At 36.2% G+C, this 22,814-nt stretch overlaps 1 protein-coding gene across 1 annotated transcript in view; it reads left to right on the forward strand.

Moving 5' to 3' along the window:
- ME1 (malic enzyme 1) overlaps nucleotides 1–22,814 on the forward strand; it is a 174,823-nt gene that overhangs the window by 46,110 nt on the left and 105,899 nt on the right. Inside the window, exons 2-3 of the mRNA XM_035321390.1 lie at nucleotides 1,320–1,453; nucleotides 8,772–8,921. Of these exons, the coding sequence (XP_035177281.1) occupies nucleotides 1,320–1,453; nucleotides 8,772–8,921 (284 nt within the window). The remainder of the gene's footprint in view (nucleotides 1–1,319; nucleotides 1,454–8,771; nucleotides 8,922–22,814) is intronic.

Consider the following 22,814-nt stretch of genomic DNA (forward strand, 5'->3'; position numbering starts at 1 on the left):
GCTTCATAGAATATCATTGAGTCCAACTCCTGCTTATCAATGAAAATTAGTGTAAGAAGAGTAGGGTAGTAAGAGACAGAAAGATCTTACAGTATATTTTTTTCTGTGAGAATAAGTTCTGTAAGTATTTTTGAAAATGAAAGCTTGGCTGTCTAATCAAACTATCCAATATCAACGTATCACATTGTATCACTAGCTGTTGTGCAAAAGGCAGTAATGGCATTGTGTAAAGACTGTGAATTTGTTGTCTTGAAACAACATGGGTAGTGAAAAAAATGCATAGAGTTGATACGTCATATATGGATGAAAGTCCTCTCACATTCCTTTTTATCCCCTAAAACTATCAAAAACCTGATTTCATCCAACAGTCCTGACTGGCTGCAGTTACCATAGCAAAACAAAACCTCAGCAGTTAGGGTGCTTGGTACTGGTGTACTACACGCATTATCATGGCTCTGCTGTAAAGGCATTCTGTTTCTTTCAATAGCTTGAGTAGTTTCTGAAGATGCTTTAGAAAAACAGATCTCATTAAAAAGCAGATTTTTGGCAGCTTATTGGCAGCATACCAATCTGCAATCTGGATAGAAGTGTTTAAGTGTTTTTATGACAGTCCTCTTAGTGTACTGAGTACTTCTAAATGTCTTTTCTGGTTGCTACGAAGAAAGGCACTGAGTCTGCACCATGATTTTTCTTGCTGTAACTGAATGTGAATTTGAAAAACAAAACAGACTCGAATCAGAATTTGCACTGAACTGACTATGGCCATGTTTCTGTTGACTGACTTCACTAGGTGCTGGATCAGCCTCTGACTATAAACTGATAGTGATGACTTTATTGTACTACAGTGTTCTGTTAAAAAATTTGTCTGAACATCTGACATAACCCAGATCTTGAAAAATTTTCAGATATGAAGAGCTTGATGCTTACACTGAAATGAACATTATCCATGCTCTGTATTTAGAAGACAACCAAACAAAGGAGTGTTTGAGAACATTCATTCACCTTTCAAAGCCCATGGGCTGCAACCTCTCCACTTCAACTGTAGCTTAATTACTTTGCAGGGAATAACGTTGCAGTGTTGGAAGACCTTAACTAATTCTGTGCTGGGATGGAGATATTGCACCTTACAGAACTGTTCTCTTGTACTGAATTAAAACTTTCCTCAAAATCATTTAATGATTTTTAATTCTGTTTAGTATTAAATCGTTCATTTTTTTCTGATGCTGACTTCACCTGTGTTACGTTTTGCTGAGGAATTGAAAGGTATATTATATGGATAAGTATCTTTATCTCTATTTATATATATCTGTTTATTGCAGGGAATGGCTTTTACCTTGGAAGAGAGGCAACAATTGAATATTCATGGACTACTGCCACCTTGCTTTCTTGGTCAAGACGTCCAAGTTTTCAGTATTCTTAAGAATTTTGAAAGACTGACATCCGACTTAGACAGGTAAAATTGAACCATGACTTTTTTTTTTATTTCTTTGATGGTAGCTCATTTGATTTTTTTTTTTTTTAGAGCTGTAGTTTCGTGACAATTGAGAATCATTAAGATAAATACATAACATTCAGCTTGGTTCTTAGCTTTTCTAGAGTGCTTTCTTCAAAAAATCAAATTTAAATTTAAATTTAAATATTCTAGTGCTGTTTACATTAATTTCTTACTTCTATAACCAAATGTCAACCAAGGTCAACAGAAGGAAATAACTGATGCAAAACTAAAAACTCAGTAATGTATTTACATGTATATAGATAGATATGCATTAAAATATATAAAACACATGAAACATTATAAAATTGTTGTGTAATACAGATTTTTAAAGTAAAAAGCTGGGGAAGACTCTTAATATTTATGAATACTTAACGGTTTTATTTCTAAGTGCTATATAGGCTATAGAACAAAGCAGTATTCCTCTATTATTATTTTTTTCCTTGTGCCTTGCTTTTCTCTGCTGCGGCTTGTCTTGCTATCTGTATATAACAAATGGCTTTTAGATATCTGTCTGTTGGTGCCAAGGCTTTCTTATCATTTGAAGTTCCAATAACCTTAGTTTTTCACAGTTGCGATACTAGCACAGCCCTCTTTATAAGTGAAGAGTCTATGGTTTTGGTAGCTTTTCTATATTAGCTAGTCTGCAGCGATCTCAGGGAGAACAATATCAGCTGTCACAGAGTAGTGACTTCCCAGGCTGGAATGATTGAGTCTGAGTCCCTGCATGCAGCATAGCATAAACTCTCATGGAGGTACCTTCTTTAACCACATACATTACTGTAGTACATAACTTCCTCTGTCCTCCTGTCCCCATCTCCTCTGCAACTCTATCGTGAAGAAGTCTCTTAATTCCAGGACAATACATTTAAGACTTTATGACTGTTTCAGCTGTTTGTTTCTGTTAGAATTGCTGTATTTTCTATTCACCTGTAACTTAAAAGTAGGGAGAAAAGCCTTTTGTACCATTTCTGCATGTGTTTCTTAAGCTGCAAGGAACTTTTACTCATAGTTCAGGTCGCAGGAAAAGAGTGCTTGTCCTCAAATCATCACAGATTGAAAGTCACAAATCTAACAATGTGGAATTCAAGAGGAGATTAGCATTATATCCAAATCCTAATTCTTTGTTTTCCAGCCCCAAATTTTGGATATTTAAATAGCTCTTTGCCAAAATGAAAAAAATTCTGTGGGGAAAAAAAAAAAAAAATCAAATCACTTTTAAAAGCTAGATTAAGGGATGTTTAAATGCTGTGCCATTTGAACCACAGGAAAACACAATATACTGAACTTTTGATTGCAGTGGGATTCATCAGAAAAAAATAAATAGGCATCTCCCATGATTGTAGGAGTGCTTTGCAGAAAGCTTGCTTTATAATGCTAAAAGAAAGGAAAGAAAAATCTGTTGACTTGGGGGTAGGAGAGGGAAGATGTATTTTCTAAAATCTACACTTAATCCACACACAATGTACACCAACAATACGCAAGTTTAATTAAATATATTTAGAAATAAATAAGTCTTTATAGAAGCCATTTGCTTCAGAGTTTTTATTTCCAAATTTATCGTACTCTGATAAGCTTAATGACTGTATATAATTAATTAAACAGTAATTCAATATCATTATTTCCCACCTATGAGTCTTTTTTTGCAGTTTCTCTTTTTGAAGTAAGTACTTGGGTAAGGAAGATACTGCTTTCCTGGTCCTGTCACCAGAGAAGCACAAACCTTACAAGGTTACATCCATGTGAACAGATTAAATCTATGAAGCCATTTTTTAGTATAAAACCTCTTTTTTTTGGTATAAAGGGTATATTGTGCTCTGTGGCTTTGAAGTACAAATTTATTGTTTTTAATAGGATCTTAGCAAAATGCTTCAGCTGAGAAAACTAAAAAGTCTTACTGGTCATAAAAATAACGTCAGAATATTAAAAGCCAGGCTTTTTTTTCTCATTAATGTGATCACTAGTCAAAATACTTTAATAAAGACTTTCATAATTAACATACAGCTTTTTTAAGTTGTATTTATTATCAAGTAGTATTCTGCAGCACGTTAGTGGCATTTTTTCAACCATGATTTTTGATGGTCGTATTCCCCTTATAGCCTGAAGAAGCAGTGTGGCCACATTTATACTGGTAGATAAACCAGGCTGGGGGCTGCTTGGTGCCACAGGGCTTGGCTCAGCACAGCTCCTCTGCGTACAGCCCCACCTCATCTCTTCCCACCTCCTCTCTTCCCTCCTCGCCCCCAGCAGTGTGCTCACACAAGCTGCTGGCTGGGGTCCTTTGGCCTGTGGCAACAAAATGTGCCCAGGGCCTGGGTCAAAGGAAGCCTGGAAATGATTACTGCATAATTATACAGATTATTGCATGCCCATGCCTGGACCTGGGTGTCTTTTAGTTCAGGTTGATAAAAGGCTCAGGGAGGATCTGGTAGGTGTGTATAAATACCTGATAGGAGGGAGTGCAGATGGAGCCAGGCTCTTCTCAGGGGTATCCAGTGACAGGACAGGAGGCGATGGGCATAAATACTTGAAATTCCATTTAAACACAAGAAGAATCACCTTTTTTTCACTGTGAGGGTGGCCAAATACGGAAACAGTGAGATTGTGGAGTCTCCATCCTTGGAGACGATCAGAATCCAAGTGGACACAGTCCAGGGTAACCTGCTCTCACTGGCACTGTTTGGACCTCGAGTGGTTTTGGCAGTCTACAGAGGTGCTTTTTTGCCTCAGCCATTCTATCATTTTATAACACAGATCCATAGCACTTAACTAATAAGCATTCGAGGGTAATTTTGGATCAATGTAAATTTGTGTAAATTTAATCAAGTTGGCCCTTAAGCACTTAAAATTCTCAACCCAGAAGTCACCCCAAAATGAAATTGTTTCTTTAAGAAATCATATTTGTATTATTTGTGAACACCCAGCAGGCCTAAGTTGGCTCTTCATGTCATGCTGTGTTTTGATAAAGAAATATTTTAATATTTGTATTGTTGTGTTGTTTTCTCCATTTTTTAGGAAAATAAAATCAGTTGTGTGTTACATGTGTTTTTGTACATGTAAGACAACTGATTGACAGACGTGGTAACATCTGCATGCAGGAGACACTTCCTTTAAAGATTATGGACTGTGACATCTTGGGCTCCTTTCAGAGCTAAAATGCTTGTGTGAATTGAGTGTGAAAAACTTGTGCATGCGAAATGTGATTTGCAGCTGTGTTTATAAGTCAAGTGTCTGAAAAAATTTATTGGAGTGTGTCAGTAGACACCCTGCTCTACGAACATGTGCACTACATGTGTATGAGCTCAGAGTCGTTTTTTGAATTAAAAAAAAAAATCCGTCCTTCAAGGCTGTATGAGAACGCTGGTCCCCTGTACTCACACTCGTGTTGAAATATTTTAAAGGGAGAAAGGAATGTGATCCTGCTCCCGTTACTGCTTGAATCCTCTCACTGATGGAGACTGTCAGGGGACGTTGACTATTTTAACTGGATATTGAAAGAAAATCTCAGCGCTCCCGAGGCAGGAAGGTGCTCAAGGACAATCTTGTGTAAAAGCATGCATCCACTGCCTTCTAGTGAAGGTGAAGGTACTAATTATAGAAAAAAATATTCCTTCCAACAACCATCTAGTCTTTCTTCCCATAAGAGCAGTGACTGAAAAGAGAGAAAGAGAAGTTGTTGTTTTCCTCCTAAAACTGGGATTTGGTAGTGGGTATGTATCAGTGTGTTTTATGTCCCAACACAAATGATTAAGTATGAGGATTTGGAAACAGCATAGATGAAGCTACCAAGTACCCTAGAAGGTTATCTATCATCTGATTGGTTCTGGGTAAGACAGCACTGTACACCAGCAGGATTGTAGCTTGCCCTGGCATTGATTGGAAAGGGGATGTGTGCAAGTTCATAAAGCGGAGCTTATAGTACCATGGCATTGCATGTTTTGGCATGGCTGAAACTTCTTCACTGACTTGCAGCATGGAATTGCTGTGCTCCGAAATACCACGAGTTCATACACAAAATGAATGTGAGACAGCAGCAAATATATTGCCTGGTATGCTTGGCAAAAAGGACGCCAATAACAGAAAATAATTCTGTTCCTCTAACTTAATTTGGAAAAGCTGCAATGTATTCTGCAAGTAATTTGATTTTTTCTGCCCGTATGTTCCTAATTGTCTTTAGTTTTGCTCTGTATTGACACTGAAGTCATTGCCCCTCAGACAGACATCTCTTCTATATGAGTTTTTCTTTCTTCAAACAGTTACATTGGTAAAATATTTTACTGACAGGTGAACATCAGGCGAGGTGCCATGAGATCATTTTTCCTGAGAATGCTGTGTAACTCTTTTTTCTTTAAGATTGCTGTTTTAAATGTTTCTCTATAGACACTGAATATTCCAAGTAATGGATGTGCCTTATACAAGTTACACAAGTTTTACAAGCTATTATTAGAAATAATAGCATTTCCTCCCAATTTCTTTCATTTCCTCTCATGTCTTGCAAGACAAGAGCAAACAAATGCTGGTTGTTTTTGTTTTTGCCATTCTATTTTGCCATGTAAAATGCAGGCCAGGAGAGCAAATGTAGGGAGATTTATCCTAAGAAATTATTTGTAATTTTCCAGTAGTTATAACAGTTTTCTTTTTGGATAATATTTGGTTTATATCCATCTGTTGCTACTGTAATTATTCCCCCTTGTAACAGCAGTCTAACATTGAAAGTTCTTAGGTGAAGGAAAGGCAAGGGGGCAAAGTGACATACTGAAATTTGATTGCCTGGCAGTCCCCACTGTCTTAGTTGCTAGTTCTTGGTTTTCCTCTTCTGAACATTTTCCCTGAAATCTTCATTCAAGACTCCTGCTCTGAGAACAGATAATATTTTTCTCCCTTTTTATAGCACAAATGATTGTTCTCAGTGTTTTATTGCTTGTTTTCACTGCTTTCAATTAAATGTGGGTTTTAGTAAAAGATTCCATGAAATGCTGCATTTTAAATGTATCTTTTTTAAAACACAATGCTGAAAACTACTTCATGGTTTTAATTCTGTAGAATACTTGGATGCTGCTACAGGATGCATAGTTGTTGTCTAATGCCTTATAACCAACACCACATTGAGGTCAAGGGATCTTTCTTCTCAATAAGGTTTTTTTCATGAAGCTGATAGTCCTAAGAAAGGTTTGAATGAATTTGGAGAAGTATTTTATACCTGCCACTGAAAATTAGCTTTCTGATCAAAATTGCTGTTCTCTAGAAATATTTGTCACCTTAGAGTAATATATCTTATGCTGAGTTGGATATGGCCAAATATGTAATACTTTAAACCATGATGATAGCTATTATACCATTGTTATCTTCACAATTGTTCTGCTATATCCTGAATATAAAAATGCCATGAAAAATATCAATATGAAAATAAAAATCCAATTTAATGCTTCAGAACAGTAAAACCAAAATGCCAAAATTGAGAGTTTTAGCTAATAGTTTTTTGAATTGAAGCCCTTGAAGAAGTTCGTATGTTTTTTGTTTTGTTTTTTTTTAGTTTCTTCTCTCAAAGATTTCTGTACAATTTACAGTTGCATTTGCAATTCAGGATTGCTCTGAGTAGTAAGAAAGGATAATGAAAAGGTATTTTAAAGTTTTAAATAGCTGCTTCTCATTTTAAATAACAGTAGGAAAAAGGAGAGAAAATATATTGGCAACTGCTTCAAAACCTAATCACCTGGTTTGTCTGAGTGCTTGCAGTCTCTGGTATAGAGCAGTCCTGAGTACGCTTGATAGTCTCTAACACCACTTTTGAGATCCTCTAGAAACAAAATGAATGCCCTCAAATGTATTTACAATTATATGTGAAGGAGCTTGTGTTTCAAGGTAAATGCTGGGATAATCATTCTCAGTTGAAAGGTTTTAATAAAGAAAAATGATCCAGGATAACAAGGGTATTGAAAGACACGCCGTATCATGACAAAGTGCTAGGAAAATTAAAGGTTGTAGGGAAATGTAATAATATGAGGGAAAATTGCTCTATATGTATTTGCTGCTGAGAAATGCAAGCGTAGGGTATAATTTAACCTTGGAGAACATTCAAAACTTACATGTATAAGGGAAGGTGGTTCGGGATGTCTCACAATGCTGATATTTAGAGTACATGTTCAACTCTTGGGTTTCAAAATCTTTATCTGTGTAGGGGCTAAGGCACCCTTAAAGGCACCCTGAGTAACCCAGGGGAGGGACACTGGTTTGCCTCTCACTACCTGCCACCTCGTTGCAGTCTTGGGTTGCCAAAGGGGCTGCGCTGGACTGGTTAAAGGCTTCTCTACCTGATGGACAAAGCTAAGCTTTAATAAAATAATTGCAGATTTGCTAACCTGCTTAGGCTCATCAAATTCCAAACTATCAAGTGTTGATGAAGTGACCACGCTTGTACCTGAGTAAACTAGTATAACTTGAAGTCACTGGATATGTAGACTCATATCACCTGCAGTGTCATACTCACTGTTGAAATTTAGCTTCCTGGCTGGGCTCTTGGAGCAGCTGAATATTTATTCAATGTTAGGGCGATGGTAGTCAAAAGCAGATCAAGCTAAGCATGAACTTTTTTCACTGTCATTTTTCTGATGATTTTTTTACATTGACTTTTTTTAAAAAAAAAAAATAAATAAATAGAAAACTTCTTCAAATGCAATCCAGAATTGATTTCTGCTAGGGCATAAAACAATGCAAATTTTATTACAACCATAAAATTCAGCATCAGAAGACATATCTGTCTGCTTTGTTTCTGAAAGCTTTGTCATGCAGCATTCTGGTAAAATATTTACTTGAAGTATTCATCTGGGTTTGGAATAAATTTCTATTAAGGCAAGCATAGAAGAAGCTAAAATTTCTAGTTTGAATTTTGTGGGCAAGAGAGTAAGTTTGTTTAATTTTTCTTTTAATGCCCATTTCGTTTCAGATGGAACAATTGATATGTGTGATTTAGGTTCTGGCAGACAAAATATTCTCTTGCAGCATAATCTCTTATGCCCGTATGAGCTCCAGATCAGCTTCCTGAGTGTGTAGAGTATGTCAACTTTGTGACAGATTCATCTTCTCTCTGTCTCAACCAGTTTATTATCCTTTATGTCTGAAAAAGTTGTGCTATTAAGATTAGAAGGAATTTAAATACAGGAGACTAAGAGAGAGGCTTTTGTAGAACAAACGTAGCTTTAATTTATTTTCTAAACACTGTTTCTAAATTTACTTTATATATTCACTTGATGCCTATCTAATTATATTTAATTCTCCACAGATATATTCTACTAATGAGTCTTCAGGATCGAAATGAAAAGCTTTTCTATAAAGTGCTGACATCTGACATAGAAAGGTTCATGCCTATTGTTTATACTCCCACTGTGGGACTGGCTTGCCAGCAATATGGTTTAGCATTTCGGAGGCCAAGGTATGTAAGTTTATACTTCAAATAAAAGTAATTGTATCTTATTTTCTTCTTGGCGGATTTCTGCAGGGGGGTCCTAACATAGCTGAACGTAAGCCAAAACTGTAATAATTGAGATAAATCAAACTACACATTCAGTCTACATTAAACAATAATTTGTATTGCACTAAGAAGGTAAGTACTTGTTTTTATCATGTTAGAACATGGGTACATTTTTAATCTCATTCACTGAATTTGACTTTCTTGGAATCCTAGCAGCATAAAAAAAGGTCCTGAGTCTTAAATTTGTTTTAGCATTATTAAGAGCATTGGCTTTTACAGATATATTTGTATTATAGATGTTTTATGCAACAAAAATATAAATAGTATGATACAATATGATGCATTATGTACGTGCCTTAAGACATCTTATGAAAAATAATAATAATTAAGGCACTTGTATCACCGCTTAATAAGTTGTGCTTTGATAGGCTATGGGAGAGCTTTTATTCTGTATACAGTATCTGTATTTGTAGAGTGACGGGGAAGTGGAGTGAGAGAGGGGCAGATGTAACTTCTGTCTGCTTCTGTTTCATGCCTCTTGAACATCAGCCCACAGAGTTTGAGATTTATAGTGGCTGCTGTTTGAGGATCTTGTGTATATGGGAGAGAGCACTCAGACTTCGGGGCCCGTAGAAGCTGGTAATCTCTATAGTGAAGGCAATATTTTTGCTTCAATCTAAAACAGTTCCTGAGAATTGTGTGAAGGATGCTGTATCTTTGCTCCAAATGCAAAATGTAGCAACACTTTCAAACATTCTGTGCTATTTTCTGGCAAAGGAAGAGAGATATGAGCTGTATGTGTATAGCTCTGTTAACAGAAATAGGCTTTTTTACATTCAAGGCATTGATCAAAATTAAGACCTTTGCAATATAGGGGAACAAATAGGGTCCCCCTGCAGAGACAATAGGGAACAAATGGCTGCTAACATTGTCTTCAGGAGGAGATATTTAAGAAACAAGACTTATGGCTTCAAGGTTTTCTTGTTGTTAATGTAAAAATCATTTTGGCTTCGTGACTGAATGAGTCAGGACCATCTGGCCATTTACAAAAAACAAAAATTCCTACTTCTGTAGACATTAAGAAGTTCAAAAAGACCTAAAGAATGCTTGCTTAAACCTGTTTAACAATCTGTGGCTTTTAGGTGACTCCCCTAGAAAGAGAAGTCATCTTCTTTTTTCCCCTCAGTATTATCACCATGGTGATTTTATTGTCCTTCCAGGGAGTCCTAAACATGTCGGTAGATTAAATCTTTGCCTAAACTGGTCTCATTGTTCCTTGTGTTGATATCTATTGCCATATAGGATATTGCACAAAAAGCACCTCTGCCCATGCTGGATCACAGAGATAAACATTGTACTCTGCACTTTATTCCCAGATGCATCTGTGTACAAAAAATGAAAAAGAAAAAACACAAAACAATTAGACAACAGTTCTGCTGGGTGGCAGTCAGAACTGGTGAGGCAGATTGCTACAGTAATAAAAACAGCCCATCAGCTCCTTAACTCCATTCTCTGGTCAGATACTAAGTACACTCAAGACACATGAAAAAGTGATATGAGGGGTAGAGGTGGGGAGAGGAAATATTTCAACTTTTCTTCCTTTTTTTTTTTTTTTTTGTTATTTTTCCTGTAGTGGAATTTTTGTCTTCTGAGGACTTAGAGAGATGGCCTAAGTCTTTTAATACATTATGTATTAAAACTAAACTCGTAGACCATAGAATCATAGAATCACTAAGATTGAAAGATCATCTGGTCCAACCATCCCCCTACCACCAATGTCACGCACTAAACCATGTCCCTACGCACCGCACCATGTCCAGATTTTCCTTGAACACCCCCAGGGACAGTGACACTACCACTTCCCTGGGCAACCCATTTCAATGCCTGACTGCTCTATCATGTCACTCTGTCACTAATACATTTATGGATTTCTACAGTTGGAATCAAGTTACACTACAGACATGCAGTTTGCACAAATATACTAGGAAAGAAGAACTTCTGAGTTCTCCACTATGCAACTAAGCCACTCGCTAGCCTACCCTGTAATGAAAATCGAGTAGGACTGTAAAACCTTATGGATTTTTTTACATAGATAATGCATGTCACAACAAGCTTATTTTTTTCCATTTCATTTCAAATAGAATATAGAAAGCTTTCAAAAACACTTCCAAAAGCACAGCATAATAGCAGTTGTACATGTATTGTGCAATCTTGGGTTTATAGGACATTCCATTATTTGGTATTTGACAGTTTTTTCAATTCCGTTCAACTGCTAATGAATGAATGACGTTTTAAACAATATTAAGTAATGTTTTAACTGACGTGTCTTTTGGTATTCAGTTTTATTCTTGAGCTACTGAAATCAGCCTTGGCTGTATTCTGCTGTCTGCTGCTTCCCCAACTACATGTCAGCTTTATGTTCATGACTGACTGGCTTTGGAGACATGTAAGATATTTAAAAGTCTGTTTTATTACTAGTTCTGCTGGATTGCCTCACCACTTTCAAATAAGTGTTTTAATGACTCACTTAAGTAAAGATGGCTGAAAAACATCCACAGTCGTCTTCTGCCTCCTAAGAATCTCATAATTTTATTTTATTTTTTATTTTTAAGAAGAAAGATCATCAGTCAATTTGGATGCTTACTGTACTGAAAATTTCCAATAGCTGTGTTCATGGTGTCTTACTCTTGGTCTCCCACTTTCCCCAACCACTTAGCTGATACCAGTGTTCATCAGAGGTCTCAGAAGAAAGGTGTATATAGAGCGTCCCCATTGACAGATTCTTCACTACTTAAGAAATGCCTATCCTTTGTCATCTTCCACTGCATTCTGCTACAGAAATCATTTTTTCCCTAAATAAAACTTTTTATAAATTATTCCAAAACCAATTGTGCAAAGCGGTCAACTTCATTTGCTTTGAAACTATGTTCTAGAGTGTGACTCGTATAGTATTAAGCATTATTTACTGGCATCCCTCATAAACAGCACCCTCTGTGAGCTGAACTTGCAAAGAACAAGAAAAAACATTTCAGCATGCAAAATGTGGAGTAACAAACACACAGTTTGGTCCATTCTAGTCATTCTTATATTTATAACAATGAAAGCTGAAATGCAATGTCTTATTATCCAGTTTACATCTGAAAGGTTTTTTTAATATTCGGTCAGATCTGTGTATGTTGTAAAGCAAGTTTAAACCCTCTAGTTTATAGTTACATATTCAGACAAGGAGTTAATGAAAATGAATGTGAAGTTCAATGATAGGTGTCTAGTAAGGTCAGAAAATAAGATCATCATCTGCACCTCCCGTTCATGTTTTTAGAACACTATATAGGCTCACATGATGTACTTAGAGTTACAGAAGGACACTGTGGCTAACGAGAGATGTTTTTCATCCTGAATCAGTATTTTGCAATTATAGAATGAACATTCTTGGCCGATCAGCTGACTATGTGTTTAAGCAACATTTCTCAAGAGAACCAGCTGCAAAATAACTTGACTCTCTGGTTGAAAACTCATCTGGGTAATTGACATTTGTTTGTAACATTAAAACTCAACTCAAGATTGCATTACTCACCGTGAATATTCAGCTTAAAATCCATCAGTTTTAATGAATAAGAGTCTTACATTCTAGAAATAGATAATACAGGTCTGATAGCAGATCTGGTAGCTGATCTGTAACAACTAATTGAGGAGGATGCGGGAACAAAGAGGCTCATCTAGAGGTAGATCAGAGAAGGAATTCAGACCTCTATAAGGATTCTCCTCACTCTACTGTTGGACTGTCTGTAGCCATATCCAGGGATTTAAAAAATGTACAGATAAAAGTTTTAAAGGCTTATGTTGGGAATGTAGCGGAGTTCTGGCTTTATTGCAGCAATCATGCTACCGTTAAGAACATTATCTCAGAATCCCTATGAGATAGCTTTCTGGTGAAGAGTTTCTACATATCACTTTATATATAAAGTAAAAGATTCCTTAATTGCAGAAAGCTTACACATACATATGAAAACTTTTGCTGACTTACCAAGAAACAATCTATTCCTATAAATTGATTTCTAAAATATAACAGTTCTTTCAGTTGCTTTATTCATCCAAAAAGTATAAACATGGGAAACCTCAATGGAAATTTTCTCTAAGAATCCAAAATAAACTTTTTACATCATATAGAGAACACCGAGGAGTTTCAGGTTCTTGTGTAAATTCAACTTTCAGAGAGGGGAGGAAAAATTGACAAGTATAGCTATGCTGAAGACTTTGGATGTTGGTAAAATGTTAGGTGTCTGTTTATGTATTTCCATTCCTAGAAGGAAAACCCATTTCAAAGAGAATATGGAAAGAGCAAGCCCTGGTAACTATTGCATGTCAGAGCTCCTCTGAAATAACTTACTGATGCAGTCACTTGCTGTTAGTCTGACTGGGAACCATTTTAAAAGTAGCTAAATCAAAATTGATGCTCCATATTGAAGATTCAGATGAAGTCACGTAAGAGGCAAGGCATGTCAGCCTTGTTTTTTATTTATTTTTTTTTAATATTTTTTCTTTATTTTTTTTACACATAGAATTGGATCTTCCCCAGCTTCTCGATACTTGTCAGTAAAGTCTTCTCACAGAAGTTTTCTTGTCTAATAATTCATTTGACTTTGTCCTTTTTTCTTATTTTCCTTCCTCACAAAGGAAAAAAAAAGCAAACAGCAAAAAAAAAAAAAAAAAAAAAAAAAAAAGGCAAATCTAGGATTCTCTAGGAAAAAGCAAATCTAGGATTCTCTTATTCTCCTGAAGTCCAAGCAAGATTGCATTTTGAATTAACTTTTAATAAGTATTGTAAAGTTTTATCTCTTTCAGTAATTTTTAAGAACACTTAGAATGCTATTGGTGGTTGTTGATGCCCATGTTTCAGAGGGCAATTTATCATGCCAAATACTCAGTTTATAAGTGCTGCTGTTGTGCCAGATTGCCACCATATTGAAGTGTGTGACTGCATCAGCACATATAAACTTGAGATGGGCTCCTCTCCTCGTATTTCTCAAAGGGAACACATCCATTTACATTTACTGCATGCATTTACATATGCAATGTATTGAATGCAAGTGCTGCAAGAGTGAGTTCTTTTATTGTTGACACTGTTTACCAAACATACTCAGACTGTCAGCTGCAAGATACTTTTTAATAAGGAAATGGAATTAGAGAAGAGAGAAATTTTTGTCTCCTGTGACAGAACTTACAAAATTGCAGAACTTGGCGGCAGGAGCTGCGATCTGTTTGCCAGCACAAGGTTGATTCCTGCAGTGCATTTAATAATTTTTATCGTGGGTTTTAATGAGGTTTTCAGTGGAGACTGCATTTTTCTTTTTGTTAATTCCACTGGATGCCTTTGATATCCAAATCTCTTCAGAAAACAGATTTAGCTTCCAGGAGGCCAGAGACTTGTCAAGTTCTTGTGGATCACAAGAGCCAATAAAGTTCAGTTCCTGGTGCTGCTTCTTTGTGAATGCCTGTTTCATGCATAGATCTATGGTATTTTCCTGATTGAGACCAGAAGGCCTGGCTTCATTTAACCTAACATCTTCACCAGCGTAACTGTTCTATAGATTTTTTTTTAGAGAATCTAGGTGTTTTTTTCCCAGGCAAAGCAGTTTTATTTTTAGAGCCATTATTAGTCTGATTATTACTGTGAATAGTTGTTGTCTTAGTAGTATCCTCGTTTAGTTAACTGATAATTTTATAGCATAAAATCATACTAAACAGCTTATCCATTGATTTCAAGCACTATGACATCTTAATGATACGCTGTGATTCTACTCTTCGGCATGGTTCCAGTGTGCTCCAAGCTAAAATTTAGCTTAGCAAGCTGTTGCTTTCTCAGCTTAAAAGGCTAATAGGTTCTCCTAGTGTAGCATTTTACCATACTCTGAAAAGCTGGAAAAAGAGAATTGGCACACCATGAGAATGTTAAATTCCTCCCTTCTCCTAGACTGTCTTCTAAAAACCAGTAATGTTGCAGCCAGTAATGCTGAAGTGGAAGATGTGAGAATCTTGCACAGATGTCAGTTGGCCTCTATTTGGTCTTAAGAGTGCTCTGTAAATATTAAGTCAGTTCTGAGTCTAAGAAATAGATGAATGAAAAAAGTCATACTTTGATTTTGAAAACATTAGTATATTCTTTAGGTTATATATATGTAGTCACCTAGTCTCTCTTCAATTATGTTAAATTCATGGCTTTTGTTAATTTATTGACAGTAGGTTACGCCATTTGGTTACATTGTGATTTTTTATCATTATTATTATTTTTATTAAACTTGCACCTTAGAATAGAAACCTGAATGATTAGCTTATGATAAATTGAAAATAGATAGTCCTGATCTAGCATGATGAAATATCATGTCCTCCATGTGGTGCTGTTTTTCGTACGTACTTTGTGCTTGCATGTAGGTTTTACCTACAGCAATAGCAGAAGGATAGGATTTACTAAGTCATTCTGGAAGTCATACATTGAGGTAGTCTTTCATTTAATCTTTTAGAGTTGGAACATTACTTGTGTTAGCTTCTTCCTACTCTCACAAGCTGCACAGATGATTTCTTATGCAGGTAATCTAGGAATCTAGGTCGTAAAAGCTTTGTCCTAAAATACATCATGAGCATGGAATTTCTGGCTTTCAGTCCTAAGTTTGTACCTCTCAATGGTGTATTGCTCTGTTTTTTTTATTATTATTATTATTTTTATTTTTTTTTATTTTTTCTTTTTCTTTTTTTTTTCTTTTTTTCTTTTTTTATTTTTATTATTATTATTTTTTTTTTTTTTCTGGAGGGAGTATATCTGTACAGTGTGGGGGAGGAAATGAGGCCATCCATACTCAAAACATGACTCTCAAAATGCTTGGCAGCAATCAGTGTTTGGTCATTTTCCTTCCCCTTTGCACAGACTTCTGAGAAAACCCCAAGGCCCTTCTACAACATCCTTGGTGGTTTCTGTGCAACAGTGCCAGAACTAACGTCCTGGTCATCCTATCTGTTTCCCTGTCTGCTTATTTTACACCATCCTGGATATTTCCAGGAGATCCCTGTTCTCATTTTGTTCGTACTGTTATTTTTTACTTTTCCACCATCTCTTGTGTGAGATTAGAGTAGAAAGTTCCCTCTCCTCCATAAATTCAGAGGACTCAAATTTATCTTTTTTAGGGCATCTGAACTCTGAGCCAGTGTGAATTAAAACTTCTCTAGATTTTGGCATATGATGATTATCTTCCTCCCTATATATCCTATTAGAAAGCTCCTCTGAAACTTTTCACCACATAGGAAGGCCAGTTTGTATGACAGTTATTAATGTAGTGGTTGTTAGACCCTTCTCATCTGTGTTGTTAAAACAGTCATTTTGTAGGTCTGCATGCAGGAGAGTGGACAGAAAGTACTCGATCGCAAGTTAAATGTCTTTACTCTGACTAGTCTTTTCTGTCTAGTGCCAATACCATGTGAAAAGGCAGGCTATATTATTTTCAACAAATGAGCTATAGACATATCAGTGTCTTTTTAAAATAGTGATATTCTTTTGGCAAGTTATAGTTTCCTATTAATAATTAGGACTTGCACCAATATATAACCATGTTACTCTTCGATGTCTTCCATTTTTCCTGATTTTTTAGAGAGATTTTGATTTTGCGCCAGCCTTCTGGTTACAAGCTTCCAGATTTCACAGAGTAGTATGTTCCTTAATAAAATGTACTTTAAGGGCAGTAATTTTATTTAATTTTCACACCTCGACTTGGCCAAAGTCTTGTGAGCAACACTAAAGTATCAGGTAATACTGTAAGGGAGAGAGAGGTCTACTTATTGGCTCTGTCCTACTCTGTTCAAAAATATTTATCTACCACATTTTTCTCCTCATGAAACAGCCTCTGTCAACCTGCCAGATTTATACAGCCCCCCAGCTGTCAACATCATTTGGCCCTAAAGCAAACCTTTTAAGAGCCACTTGCTTCAATAAGAGAGACATAACTTTCCTTAGTTCAACACCTTTTCAATGACAGACTATCAAACATTAGCAAACACGTCAGTTGGACATCTTGTGTAGGTTTTTGACATTGTTCTTTGGGACTGTGTATTTTTTTTTGTATTATTTTTTTTTTTCAGAATTGCCACCTCCCAAGCTTCCTTTTCTGTCCATTCTTAGGGACCCTTTTTATAGATTGTTCAGGAGGAAGTACAAAAGTAATTGGATGTTGAGTAATAATTGGTCATTAGATCATATGGTTATAAATGTTTTCATCGTTATTTTTACTTTTTGTTTTTATAGTTGTCATTTTAGTTATAAAAAAAGTTAACCTAAGTATAGACTTTGGCATTTAAGGGGTCTTAATCTATTCAAAAATACAGATTCAGTTCGAGTGCTGTTGATTTGTTTAGTTCACAAGGAAGACTGATGCATGATTCTTGGTCTGCTCTTTTTTGGCCGAGTGTTCCTATAGTAGACACCTGTGCTAATGACTATTTAACATTTTTGTTGAACTTGGTGTTGCTGGGGAGTTACAGAGTTGTTTGAATTTTGGATGGCAGACTCTCTGTTTTTAATAAAGTGGGTACTCAGAAACCCTCTTGAACACATTGCAAGGAACTACTTATCAGGGTGCATTTAACACACCCTGATAAACACTTAAAAAACTGAAAAACACTTAAAGGACAACAATGTACTATTTTTCTGTGGCTGTTTTTGGAGATCTGAAGTGCGCCTTCTCACCTGTCCATTTGAGTTTTATCTAAACTTGCAATTCATTGCTTGAGGAGTACGGAGAAAAAGGTATGTGCTTCTTTCTTCCTTTCTAGGACTATGTTGTAGAAGAGAAAGGGCATACTTGTAGCTATCAGTGGGATAAAACAGAAATGGTGTTTGCTGCATGTGTTTACAAATAGGTATCATCACCAGTAGCGAAGTTTGCATAGGCAACACGAGCATGTAGCAAAGAATTATTAGAGGTGGTTGATAAGCATTTAATATGTTATTTTATATTGAGAATTTTGCAGAGGTAGAGGAATCCCACTCTCTGCCTCAGTGCAGAGAGCTTTCTGCAAGTCCCCAGTAATTCCCATTACTGTCTCCTAATGCTGCAAAACGAGGTGCCAATAGTATTGCAGATGAGACAACACCAGTGATTCAGAAACATTACAATGCTCTTATTAGCTCATTCTGAATATATCTCAGCCGATGTCCAGAGGATGTTTTCCTTCAGGATATGCTTACACTGGATTTTCTCCAGCTCGCATTTTCTGTACATTTACTGCACGTCCTTCAGCACCACCCAAATCCCCTGCTTACCTACTCAGCAGCTTCTCTGTTCAAAATGCTCTCATTACTCAGCAGTCCAGCATCATCCCATTGTTGCATTTCTAACACAAGATACAGTAGCTTTAAAAAAGAAATCCTATATTTGGTGAAGTCAAAAAGAGAAAGTAAAAACCCCAACGAAACTTTGCCATAGCTTGGATATTCTAAAATCATCGTTTTCTGTTTCTGTCCAGAAGCTTTCTAAATAGTCAGGTCTTTAAATGGATTCTTTAAAGTGAAGAGAATTCATGAAGATTGTGAGCCTTCAAGAGCACAACAATGGAATTACTGTGTGTTTTAAAATATCTTGTTTCTCTGTATTTGTGGCCAGGTGGTTATCAGTTCTGAAGATTTTTGCACACAGTTTTTGAGACAGCCATATGCCTGTGCTGTTAAGGAGCTTCTGGAAAAGGCAAGAGATGAAAGTTTTGAGGTAGAAGGAAATCCTTTAATTTCTTGCGTGGCGTTTCCATTCTTTTTGGCCAAGTTCTGTATACAACTGTTTTTTTATGTGTGCTCTTCAATAAAAAAGTGACCCCAGTGTGCATTATGCATAAGCTTAAAATAAACATTAAAAGTCCAGGTAATAACTTCACAAAGTGAATAGCAGAAGTGGGATTAATGTACTGTGATCTGCAGTTCAGTAGAGGAAGCTGGGTGAGGCTTCTGTCTTGCTGATCACTGGTCTCAGAGTTAAGTGGTGGCATTGCAAGTGGCTTCTACTTCATGTTATGACCTTCTTTTGCTAATGAGTATTAGGATATTAAATTACATGCAGGAAAATTAATATGTATATATATATTTTAGGAAGCAGCTGTAGGTGTATGAGAGACTGTTGGGAGCATTAATCAAATAAACAAAACTAAAAAAAAAAAAAAAAAAGAAAGCTTTGGTTTATGATGAATTAGAACCCATGCGTTTGATGTAATGATGGTCAAAATCCAGTTCTTATTTTTGCCTCTTTATTCCCAAAACGGCTATGTTTGACTTTAATTTCTGTTTGGTCTCAAGGAAAAAAAAAAAAAAAAAAAAAAAAGTTTTGTAGGTGCACTCTAGAATAAGAAAGTTAACTGTTATGTTGGGCTTTCTGGTGACAGAGTGTGCCATCCAAGGCTTCCTGTTGCCAAGATGAAGCTGTGATGTACCTTGCAGAGCCACAGCACCATGTTTCCACTTAGAGAAGTTCACCATTTTCTGTCAGCATTCTTATGTGAGAGGGCATTATTTGTTTTGTTTTGTTTTGTTTTGTTTTCTCCTGGAGTTGTTTTTTAGATTTAACTTAAGCATGTATGAATTAATGCATTTGTTGGCCTGTATGTCAAGTGGCAAGTTGTTCGTGCTGCCAGTCCAGGAAAGAGTATGCCTTTCACTATTTTCTTCAGCCATCTGGAATGAGTTCCTTAAACATGACATGGAGATGTTTGCTTCTGAAAATGACAACACAGAACACTGTTTCCTTTCTCTTTATTTAAATATTTAAATATTTCCTATTCTCTTTATTTAATGGATTGTTCAGAGATAACTAGGATATGGGCATGTGGGAATTTGTTTTTCCCAAGTAAATAGAATACATTAAAAAAAATAAATTCTGCCCTATTTCTGTTTGCTCCTGGCAATGTACCTATTCCTATTTTCAGTTTGACACATAACACAGCACACACTGTGCTGGGCTTGAAATGAAATTCTTCTTGAGGATGGTTGTAACCTCGATTATGTGGTGTATGGTTGGTACACTGTAGACTTTCAATAATTTTTTCCCATGTTAAAAGCTGTTGTTGGACACAGTCATAATTTTTTTGTTTGGCTCATACATTCACGCATGTTGTAAATTTAGTAGGAAATAAGACCAGAACCAGTGCTGCTCAGGTTGTTTGCATTTTACTGGTTTTAAAGTTTATATTTTTGATAGTGGAAAATATGGACATAAAACGATGGAAATTATTGTAGCTATGCTATCGATGCAATGATTTCAACAAATCACCTAAAATTGAGAGACTAAAAGAAAACAATAAAAACTGGATATAAAACTGTTTGATGGATGTACAACTGAACCCTTTGTATGCCAAGGGCCTACTTACCAGAGCACTTTTTTGGAGTTAAACTAAATTGATCTTTATTTTGACCTGCTGTTGTAACATTCCATTCAATTCTATAATATTTTAGATTAAGATCTGTGTTTAAAAATTGTTCAGATTTTAACTAAGAGTCTAACCTAGGAGATTACAGTTGCTATACCCTTTTTAAAGATGATTGTTTCAATAAAAGTCAAACACTCTTGTTTGTTTTGGAGTGTAGACAGCCACAGATGTGATTTTTAGAAAGTTATTTTTGGTATGCATAGGCAGTCAGTAGCCTAAATAAAACATTGTTAAAGCTACTGCAGTTTGTAAGTTTCATAAGAAAATTTTTAAATGATGTTATCTGGTTATTGAGTGATCCCAAACACTCAATAAAATAACAACAGAAGGGAAATGAACCAAATACCAGCAAAAATGCATAATGACTGACTTCTTATGGTGAGAATAAATTGGAATTTAACTTTCATACGAAACTAGTCACGTTGTCAACAGACAATAATTTATATATTCTCTGTGTCGATTTATAAACAGTAGTCATTCATTTTCATGTGGGAAAACAAATGACTAGTCTGAGAAGTCAGTTTTGTGATAGCATCAATGGTCAGGAGAGAAACTCTGTGTTACTGTAAAGCACTGACTCGCTGCCCTGAAATTCCTCATCCCCTGTGAAGGCTTCTTGTGTTTCCCAGTGGCTGTCGAAGCCTGGCTTCTTCGTCATGAGGGCGGAACAGAGTCTGTTTTCATGCAGAAGTGGAATAGAGCAGTGTTCCGGGATTTCAAACTATGCTTTAGCCTGTGCAGAAACCAAATATTTTGCAGTCTCTCAAAGTTAGAGGTAAAAATCTAGACTGCTGGCTGAAAGGCCTTGCCACTGAGGAATTTGTGGTTTCTGTTTATGCAGTATGTGAAATGTGGAGCAACAGTTGCAAAAGCATTGTCTTTATATCAACTGTATTTTGGAAGCAAGAATGTCTTTATATAGTTTTTGTAGTTAAATCCTTATTTTCTTGAGGCAAAGATATGGACAACGTAAAAGTAGGTGAACAACTAAGCACCTTCCAGGAGTGGTGAGCTGAGCGAACTAACATCCAGAACTCCCTTCTCTCTCCCGAAAACTCCATTTTGCAGTATTTCATAAGTTTCCAGGCCATTCAGCAGTGGTCCTGCCCAGGAAAGCTGAGCTCAGGGTCTTATATGAGGATGTGGTGGAGGCCCCAAACTCAACAGGGGCAGCAAAGGAGGTGGGCATGTAATGACTTTGCTGTGACCTTTCCACCGTGTTTCCGGCACCTGATCGTGCAAGCAGGGCTGTGCTTCAGGCAGCTTGGTTGGCTTGGTGAATTAATTTGTTGAAAATAATTGATTTTAGTAAAGATGGTTGTTAAATACCAGGTCAGGTATGCTTTGGTGCGTCCTGCTGCTGCTCTCTCCGGGGAACTACCTTTCCTGTGGGTCCCTTTGGGCTGTGCTTGTCCTTACCTGGTGTAGCGGTGAGCTGAGGCATCTGTAAGTCCTACTAACCACTGCAACAAATAACTTTGAGGAATGTTGAAAACAGTGTGGGTGTAGCAGAATCCAATCACACGGATTATTTTGCATTAGCAAGATTTAAGCTTCTCCCTCTGATGATTCTGTAAGAAATTGTTGATTCATTGTGAGAGCCCGAGGAAGAAGTTGTAGGCTCTAGCAGGCAATAAATGCAAGCCCATCCTTTTTTTTTTGTTTGTTTTGTTTTGTTTTGTTTTGTTTTTGTTTTGTTCTTCAGTTTGAATCAGAAGTCCGTAACTGGTATTAGTCAAATATTAAAAATAAAATTTAAGCAGAAAATTATTTGAATGTAATTTCTGTGAATTATAGGAAAATAGTCTTGTAAATAACCGAGGGTGAGTAATTGTTTACTTTTCAATTCAAGTGCCATTATTTTTAAGCTCTTACTATTTTACCGATTGTAGGACACAGTAGTCTTGATATACCTATATTCAATTCTATTCATCATTAAAAGTTTATAAGGAAGAAAATGTCTACTTTGTCAGGTTTTAAATATAGCTCCAATAACTTCATTATCATCTCTCTGTTTCAGAAATAAGTACGATTGCATGTGGTGCCCTTTGAATAAAGTGTTTTTTTGTACTAATAGTGAGAGGTGATGTGAAGGCTTGTTTGGCTTTGTCCTAAGATTAACGAGTTTGAGCTTATCTTAAAATGTGCAATTAGTAAATTGAAAACTTTACTTTCCTAGTGTCTGATGCTCACCTTTGTGCTAAAATGCAGGAGGCCTATTTTCTATAGCTATCTTCTGATACAATTTCCACTGAAAGCAGGAATAGGTTTTTGTATATGTTGAGGTGGAGTACAACCCAAAAAGTCTTAGGACCAGCAAACTCTGCTAGAAAGGATGTTTTCTTTTTACTGCTAACAGTTGCTAAAACCTGGGGAAAATTCATGGCCTGTACCAAATTTTTA

The sequence above is a fragment of the Oxyura jamaicensis genome, chromosome 3 (assembly GCF_011077185.1).
Source record: "Oxyura jamaicensis isolate SHBP4307 breed ruddy duck chromosome 3, BPBGC_Ojam_1.0, whole genome shotgun sequence".
Classification (NCBI taxonomy): Eukaryota; Metazoa; Chordata; class Aves; order Anseriformes; family Anatidae; genus Oxyura; species Oxyura jamaicensis.